Genomic DNA, 9,888 nt, shown 5'->3' on the forward strand with positions numbered 1-9,888 from the left:
ACAGCGTACAGGTAGTGGATACAGGGGTTCAACACAATGGGTACAGCGTACAGGTAGTGGATACAGGGGTTCAAACATGTATCTTTTTTTTGCATTATATCATTTTTTATGATTATCTTTCCCTATTTCCAATCGACGCAACTCGACCTTTTTTTTGCATTCGTAATTTATTATCTAAATAAATCTGTATTTAGAAAAAAAATGTTCTCCAAAAAGGGAAATTATAGATTTATTATTTGTTCCCTTTTTTCTATTATTCTTCTACTATTTTGTTTTTACCTTACACAATTCTTCATGATTCACTGTTCTTAGTTCCATTCGTCAAAACTTTATTTCATTTAAAAATTTGTTTTTTAATATTAAAGTATTAAAGTATTATTTAGACTATTTATTATTCAGAAAAGGAAAAATAAGAAAAAAATATTTTTTTATCAGATCAAATCAAGACGAAGAAAGTGACGGGATAATACCACGTTCAGTCAAGGATATCTTCAAATACATCCAGGATACTACTAGCAAACAGTTTGTTGTCAAGGTAGATTTCTTTAAGATATCCAGAGTTAGGAACTAGAGAGAGAGAGAGAAGTTGTTCAACTAGCCAAACTTAGTTCTACTACTCCTTACGTTTTCAAAAAACCGATCACAGGATCTAATCAGTAGATTTTGTTGTCACCTAATTCCCCATTTGTTGAAGGAATAACCAGCAAACACTAAATATTGGCAGTTTGTCTAAAATGGAAATTACAGTAAAATATAAAAATAACGTAATAAAGTGATCGTTCGCCGAAATATTCTGTTTAATCTAAAAAAAAGGATTTTTTTAATTAAAAATCAAAGAGATAACTTTTGTTAGTTTTTGAAGAATTGCCCATTAATTTTAGAATCGTTAAAAATCGTTAAGATCGATGACTTCTCAATTAATTGATTGCAATGTTTCAGGCTTCCTTTATAGAACTATATAACGAGCAGCTGTTTGATCTTCTATCCCAGAAACCACGCAGAGAAGATTCTATTGTGGACATCAGAGAAGATAGTAAGGTAGGAATATCAATCAATCAAACTAAAAGCCTTCCCACATTTTATTGACCTATTATTTTGATTATTGTAACTTAAATTTTCTTTAATGTATGTACAAAATTTTTATACAAAAGAATTAGCAAAGAAATATTATCAAAACAACTACTCGTGGTAATGCTTTATGTTTGTGTTGTGTGTGTGTTTTTTGGGGAGGTCCTGGGACACAAGTGGGAAATATTGGAATACTTAAAAAGTTGTACAAATTTATATTTATAATCAATAAAAAACTTTCAAAACTAAATTGTAAACGAATTGCTACATGCTTAGCCCGTTTTATTAACCAAGATCTATAAATTCTAGGGTATTAAGATACCAGGACTGACAGAGTCTACAGTGATGACAGTGAAGGTAGTGATATGATATTAAAAAGCTTGAATATATATCTATATTCCCCAAAATCCCGTAAGAACGCTCTTATAGGTTATCTGAAAAATCAATTTTAAGTGAACATTCATATATTGACAAATCAAAGAATCATAATGGATAACAGAGGGTATATATTTTACATAGTATACATTTTTTTCTTAGCTAGAATTCCAAGTTGGGGGGGGGGGCTCTTCAATATATATTCCCATCTCGAAAGAGTTTTTATTTCTTTTTTTCTCTAAATTAGATTTATTTATTTTAAGGAAACCATGATTCTCCTAGAACGAGCCAGTGAAGGAAGGATAACTGCTGCAACAGCGATGAACCTTCAAAGTTCAAGGTTAGACAATTTTTTTTAGGGAATGTTCGCAAAAAAGGAAGGGGGGGTCAGACTTAATCCTTAAGTCTGATTCGATTGCTAATAATTTTACTTCTATCTGTTGCGTCTATAAGGAGAAAATTATACCATACGCTTAATATTTTAATTTGTGTAATTCGGTTCTTTCGAATTTAGTTTCTAGTTCATAATATTTTTAACTATTATTTGATGCCAATTTAACTTTGAGAATATTCCTGAAATTTCGAAAATTATAAACAACGGAGATACCATTTTCATATTTTCAAAGAAAAGTAGAAAAATTAACACTCTGATCAAAAAGTAAGGAAAAAAATATTAACAACATTTTTTAATAATCTGCAAAAAAATCCGGAATAAATAAATTGTAATATCTGAAATATCAGTTTTAGATTTAATTGATTGGAATAACACAGCGCAACGTAATTACTAGTTTAGTATGTTTTATTTTGTAAAATCATTAAACTCCTTTCTGAAATCTTTTATTCCCCCAGATGTTAGGTAAATTATTGGGTTATTCCCTGAATTTAGCTGAAGTGAGAGACAAAATTGTTTTTAAAAGCTAATAAAATCACTTTTTGGCCATACTTTTCCCCGTGCAACGGAAATCTCTCTTTTAGGGGAGAGAGGGGGATATTTTTGAAAAGCTATTTCCCTAAACTATCGGAAGTACGTTCACTTTTTGTAATGTTGACGGACGAACGTATTTTCCAGGTCCCATGCTATATTCACACTTACTGTGGAGGCGAAGGGTGGAGAGAATGGCTTCTCTGTTTCCAAGTTTCATTTCGTTGATCTGGCAGGTTCAGAGAGACAAAAGAAAACTAAAGCCAAGGTATGTGTTAGATAACAAACATCCTGATCCCTTGATCTCGATATTTACTGTGGGCACTGATATGAGGATAAATACTTTAGTTATTCCTCCCGTGAACGACTATTTTACGGGATATGCGAAAAAAATTAAATTTAGATTAACAAAAGATTGAGATCAAGATTGGAGCATAGGATTTGGGGCCACCCTTTGCTTAGTTATTTCTTAAACAAACTGACTGATAACTTGTCTCAAATTCTAACTTTCTAAACCCTTTATCTTTTCGACCTAATGGTGTAACTCTTTGCTATTTTAAACTAAAAATATTATCTCCTTGAAAAATGAAATTTCTGGTTTTAAAATTTGTATCTATTTTTCTAGGGTGACAGATTGAAAGAAGGAATAAACATAAACATGGGTCTTCTAGCATTAGGCAATGTTATTTCTGCACTAGGTAATTAAATTGACACTTATTTTTTTTTGATGGTTTTACCTTTCGAAATAAATTTGAGCATATTATTCTTAAATGCTTTTCAAATGTTTTTTTTTTCAATTTATTCTTTTGGTGTTTTCGCAGAGTTTTAGATTAATTAGATTTTTATATATAAAGGATAAGAGAGCAAGCTATTATACGCCTCCAATATATGTTAGCTATAGCTAACATAGCTATAATTTTTGATGGATCCCATTGATACCTTGGGGGGTAACAGAGGCTCTTCTTCAACCTTCGAAATTTGTTATCAAATCATTTTTTTCTTTAACATTCTAAATTTCGATCTCAATTCCACGGGCATTGCAGCTGGTCTATATAATAATTCTCTTCGCTCATATATTTTGAGATATTTTTTTGGTATATATGTTAGATAAAGCTGGCCAAACCCTTAACCTTTAACCCAAAAATAAAACTTTTAGTTCAAATCCAAAAAAAAAATTTCAAGTGTTTCTAAGATTTCGTGGGTAACGTCAGGCACTTAAGCTATTATTGTATATTGATTAAGGCGAGGAAAACAAGGGACCTAGTCATCATATACCCTACAGAGACAGTAAGCTAACTAGACTACTCCAGGATTCATTAGGTTAGTCCTCAATCTACTTGTTTAATATAAAAGTTGATTAATTAATTTATTTATTGTTCGTTGGTTTGTTAGGTTTTTATAACTACTTATAACCCTACTGGTTGAAGGGAGGCAAGGTTTTAAGTATTTGAGCCAAAACCTTTTCTTTTTCGAGAGGGTTCGAGACTTTTTGATGGAGATTTTTAACCAGAGCGAACCCTCAAGAAAAAGAAATGTTTTGGCAAAAATATTTTACGAGCCCCCTTCCACCAGTAGGGATTTAGATAACTTTATGCCCTGGAAAATATGAAGAAATATTCAGAAATATTCAGCTGGGGATACATGGATTTAAGGATATGTTTACCGTAGATTGAAAAGAGGCCGTTGGATAGTTTGTTAAGAGGCCATTGTATAGTTTGTAAAGAGGGCATTGGATAGTTTGTTAAGAGGCCATTGTATAGTTTGTAAAGAGGGCATTGGATAGTTTGTTAAGAGGCCATTGGATAGTTTGTAAAGAGGGCATTGGATAGTTTGTAAAGAGGGCATTGGATAGTTTGTTAAGAGGCCATTGGATAGTTTGTAAAGAGGGCATTGGATAGTTTGTTAAGAGGCCATTGGATAGTTTGTAAAGAGGGCATTGGATAGTTTGTTAATTGGATTTTAATTGATAATCCGAAAGGTCATGTAAGTGTAATTGCAAGAAACCCTCCTTGCAAAGATGGAAATGCCCGATTTACAATTGCACCCTTAAACCATATTCTGATAAAATGTGGAAGATATCTTGAAAAGTGGTTGATTTTGATAATTTATCTGTTGCTTCTTATAAGCAAGAAATGCGCTTGAGTCCCTTTTAGAGAAACCGCAAACGAAAATGAACAGTTCAAAGAAACAACATTGATATCCAATTCATACTTGATCAGTCAGACACAGCTTTTAATGGTATTGAAATCGGGTATTGCCATCTTTGCATGGAAGGATACTTGTAATTAAGCCTACACTCGATGTTATGTCTTGTATATAACTTGATTTGTTGTTTAAACGATTTTTTTGTAGAATTGATCGATTTTATTATATTTTTATCAGCCGCTTGAGCTGTAGTGAATAATTTTATATTTTTATGAATTACTTGGCGTTTTTTTCTGAAATAATTTATTTTTGATTGATTATTTGAGTTTTTTATTGACTAAACGATTCTTTTTGATAAGATGGTTGATTGATTTTTTGATTTGATAATTGAATTTTCTGAGTACTGAAACTTATTGATTTATTGATGCACTGGTCTAGTATAGTTGACTAATTAATTGATTATAAAGGTGGTAATTCTCACACAATGATGATCGCCTGCTGTTCCCCTGCTGACAGCAATGTAGAGGAGACCATAAGTACTCTCAGATATGCTGACAGAGCGAGAAAAATCAAGAATAAACCAATCGTTAATAAGGTTTGAAGTTTAAATAATAGTTCTTCAGTGAACAGTTGAGATTTGGGTTTTGAGAACAAAAAATAGTTTTTAGCAGTTTTTAGTTGGTATATTACCCCCCTGAATACGGGATTCGAGTTTTTAGTTGGTATATTACCCCCCTGGATACGGGATTCGAGATTGGTATATTACCCCCCTGGATACGGGATTCGAGATTTTACCGATCTCTCTTTGTTAAACAAGTCAAATTTTTTCTTGAACAAAACTGTTTTTGTAAATTATAATTGATATGTAGCTCTAGGTATGAAACTATCCATCTTAACCTTATTTAAAACATTTTCATAAAATGGTTGGTGCCAGACAAAATTAGAAAAGTTTTATTTTTTTTTCATTTCTAACTATTCACACTTCATAGGTGTGTGGGTACTTTGTTGCCTCTTTTTTGAAACTTCCTACCTTTTTCTAAATCTACATTTATTTAGGATCCTAGGTCTGCAGAGGTATCCCGACTTCGTGCTCAGGTTCAGAGTCTACAACTTCAGCTTCTACAGTCTGGAGGAGTACATGATCCTTCTCAAGGTAGATTCAGTCTTACTCCAATATTAACATTGTGTAAATTTTATTTCAATTTATTTGTTTTGATTGATTTGGGGGGTGGGGGGAATGAAAAATAGGACATCCTAAGGCAGGGTCTTTTTTTCCATTTTTGTTTGATACTATTTTTTGTCCGAAATTCAGCAAAAAACCTTAAAGCATAAAAAATGGTTTTATAAAAGGGGGGAGGGGGATATACTACCATTTGTTGTACATTAGAACAACAGTTCTAAAATGTGTTGTTTGCTGATGTCGTAGAACAATTTCTGGGCCGTGCGTCGTGTCTCATATAGGGCAGTTTGTTTAATCTGTCTTTCACGTGCACCAACATGGTAGATCGATAGATGTGGGGGGACGATTAAACTAAAGAATTTTAAGAAGTAGCGCTAAATTAATCCCGTAAAAATTGTTCATCTTTAGAAGATTAAAAGTTGGGTTGAACTTGTAGCTGTAAAAGCTAGTAAATATAGATTGAAGATGTGCTTATGATTATCTTGAACAATTTGTTACTGGAGCGGATATCCTTTTTTTTGTTAATTAAGTTGCATAGAACTTCTTTTGGAATATTAGTGTAGAGTAAAAACATCTGTGCAATTACTGCAGAAATTGATTATCCATGTACTCCAGAAATAGATAATCATGTACTCATGGAATAGATAAATAATAATAATGAACAAGTTTTTTAATAAATAAGAATAATTTGGATTGTTTTTAAAGAAGGTTAAATATTCATGTTTTTTTAAGCATTTAACACTGCTATTTAGGTGATGAACTGAACAACCTGCGCGAGCATCTTGAGCGCGTTGAGTCTGAGAATTCTCAACTTACTTCTGCGCTTCAGAGCGCTATGGAGGATAACGCGCACATGAGCGAAAAACTTCTTCTCAGTGAGCAAGCTCAGGAGTCCCTCAGGGTAAATTTTTTTCAAATTATAAATTTTTTATCTCCAAAGTGTGGCCGCAGATAAAAACTGATAAAGTGTGGCCGCAGATAAAAACTGAAAGTGTGGCCGCAGATAAAAACTGATAAAGTGTGGCCGCAGATAGAAACTGATAAAGTGTGGCCGCAGATAAAAACTGATAAAGTGTGGCCGCAGATAAAAACTGATAAAGTGTGGCCGCAGATAGAAACTGATTAAGTGTGGCCGCAGATAAAAACTTATGTCTAAAGAGTAGTTATCAAATAAAATGAAGTTTTAACTTTTGTATAGTTTAACCCAGTACTTTGAAACCATCGAAAGAATTTATAGATGTCGTATTCTTAACTTACTGATAATGGAATGCTGCATATATTTAGTATTTTAATTGAATAATTATATGAAGTTCTTTTAAACTGCTCCCGAATATTCGTGGCAATCTATTTATTTTTACAATTACTGAGATTTAGGTATAGTAGTTAAAAACAGATTAACAAAAAAATTGTCAAGACGACATTTTATAAATTCGTTCGATTCTCCAAAGTTCTGGGTTAAACTGTTAATATTTTTAACATTCCTAAAACACTAGAAAATGTGATTTTTGTCATTTCAAAAGCGCACATTTCCATGAAACCTAACGCTGTAGTTTTGATGTTTACGCTCAGCTCTATCCCAATCAAAAGTGTTAGCCTCTAGAGGATCAGATTTCACTATAATTAGACTCGGTTGAGTGAACTATCAGAGGAGACGGAAGGAGCTCTCAAGGGTTTAGGAGAACTTTCACCAGAGAAAAGAAAACTTATCAATCAACTGAAGTAAGTATTAGAAATTCATTCCCCGCCGGTTCTTAGTAATATCTTTTATCCGCATCTAGTATTTTTTTTATTTAATTACACATTCAACAAATTAAAACACAAGGTAGTTATTAACGACGATGTTATTCATGACGATATTGTTAACGATTATGTTCATGCCGATGTTGTTTGCGACAATGTTGTTTACGCCAATGTTTTTCATGCCAATGTTTTTTTTACGACAATGTTGTTCACGCAAATTTTGTTTACGATAATGTTATTTACGACAATGTTGTTAACGCCAGTGTTGTTCATGACGATGTAGTTCATAATGATGTTGTTCATGACGATTTTTTTCACGTCGATGTAGTTCATGCCGATATTGTTCATGACTATTTTGTTCACGACGATGTTGTTCACGACAATGTTATTTACGACAACGTTGTTCACGCCAATTTTGTTCACGCCAATTTTGTTCACGTAGATGTTGTTTACGCCAATGTTGTTCACGACTATGTTGTTCACGTCACTGTTGTTCATAACGATGTTGTTCATGACGATATTTTTCACGTCGATGTAGTTCATGCCGATGTTGTTTATGACTATTTTGTTCACGACAATGTTGTTGAGGTGTAAGGTGGAGAGCGTAAGGGATCAGCAGAAGCAGCACGAGAAGACTATGATGGAACACGAGCATTCAAGATTCAATCCTTCAAGGTCAGCCATTTCATTTCCGATTTACGACTTTTTAAGAAGGGGTTTCCATAAAATAGTTAATTATGCTTATACAATTATCTTGTATTTTTTTTTCACCCCCTAGATCTGGCAACTTCAGAACTGGTAATAGCACTATTAGTATTTTTCTTTTAACACGAATACAACATATTTTTGATGAATGATAATGAATATTTAGTTGAAAACAATAAAAAGAATTTACAAATAAGTCAACTTAAAAAATATGGTACTTAATGATTTGTATTAGTTTTCAATAAAATTTTGCAATCACAACCGGATATATAGTGCATATGCACTAAATGTAATTGGTCAAAACAATTTCAGGAATAAATGCATTGCATTTTTACATAGACAAAGTAAGTGTATTAAGGTTTAAATCCATTCTCGTTTCTGTCAGTGCTTAGGATCACCAAAACCTGCTAAAAATAAACTTTTTGCTCTGAAAACACAAATGTCAACTGTCAGCTAACGCGGGATTATTAAAAACTTTATAATTTTTAAATGGTTCATGATGTTAAAGCAATAAGCAAAAAGAAGACGAAATTTCAAAAAAAGATTTTTTTAACTTTTATAATTTATTTTTGGATAAGGGTTGTGGGCACAAGCTCACGCGTACAAATAAAAACGAAATACCAATAAATCTATTTCCAGTTTGTTATCAAAGTCTTTCTATTATTTTGTTCTGCTCAAGATTAGTTAAAAGTCATACACCCTAACGTTTTGTGTTGCGCCATTGTCTTAAAAACTTGACTATGGGTAACCCTGTAAACCATAGTGAACACTTCTTTTATGCGGGCTGATCTTGCTTCCTTTTTTCAAAAAAAGATTTTTAGTTCATTCAATAAATCAATAAATCTTGAAGAAATTATTGTGACTTGTATCCAGGTTTGGATCCGGATCAATTTTTTTCAGATACTAGTTTTGGCAGCAGACTTTGACATCCATCATTGACAAAGGGTGTAAAATAATAAAATTCGCGTATAATTCAGTTTTATGGGAGTTAATCTCTTTTTTAATCGATTTGAATTATTCTCATCCTATTCCTAACTGAATTGTGTGCAGGGACGTAAGCATGAATAACTCTGAGAATGATGAGAATGGGGAGGGAGAGAAGGAAGATGGACAACAGGTTGGTGATCAAACAACTAGCACATTGGTTCATTCGGGATTAATAATTAGATTGTAAACCAACATCTAGCACAGTGGTTCATATGGGATTAAGTATTAGTTTTAAAACCAACATCTAGCACATTGGTTCATCTGAGATAAATTATCAGTTATAAATTAAACTCTAGAACAGTGCAAAGTGTGCCTGAACAAAATCAAGACTTTTGAAATGCCTCAATAAAAAAAGGTTGGTGGGCTTTGAAAATATAATTAAAATCATTGTGAAACATGCTTATCCTAATCGAGATCTTTTTGAGAAAACTCATGTTTTATAGATCTTCTTGTATAAATTGAAGTTAGAACATTGTGTTACAGGTTAAAATTTAAAGAAAATTAAAATTTGCTCAGAAAGTTTACTATCTCTTTCATGTATCTTACAATTCTATCCTAAGATAATTATAATCAAAGTTTATATATAAAGTTATTCCTAAATGTTCTACTATGTCCATTATCCCACCTTTACAACTGTCCTACCTTGAGTCTTTCTCATCCATTCTACCATTTTAATTACCCAGCCTTTATATATTTCCTACAACAAACATTTCTAATTCGTCCCAACATACGTCTTTCTAATCCGTTCTTCCATGTTCATTATCCC

The 9,888-nt window shown here is 32.4% G+C and overlaps 1 protein-coding gene across 1 annotated transcript; it reads left to right on the forward strand.

Annotated features, from left to right (window-relative positions):
• Positions 1-4: 4 nt before the first annotated feature.
• Positions 5-9,252, forward strand: LOC111717428 (chromosome-associated kinesin KIF4B; the record flags this gene model as incomplete). The annotated part of the gene is given in 14 exon segments (XM_023492926.1): positions 5-53; positions 436-535; positions 940-1,038; positions 1,378-1,425; positions 1,707-1,783; positions 2,513-2,633; positions 2,991-3,063; positions 3,608-3,685; positions 4,978-5,105; positions 5,567-5,663; positions 6,443-6,591; positions 7,315-7,409; positions 8,019-8,105; positions 9,186-9,252. Coding segments are annotated over 14 exon segments (1,236 nt in total), but the record flags the coding sequence as incomplete, so codon positions are not given.
• Between the last annotated feature and the right edge of the window lie 636 nt (positions 9,253-9,888).

Source organism: Eurytemora carolleeae, unplaced genomic scaffold (assembly GCF_000591075.1).
Source record: "Eurytemora carolleeae unplaced genomic scaffold, Eaff_2.0 scaffold2603, whole genome shotgun sequence".
Classification (NCBI taxonomy): Eukaryota; Metazoa; Arthropoda; class Copepoda; order Calanoida; family Temoridae; genus Eurytemora; species Eurytemora carolleeae.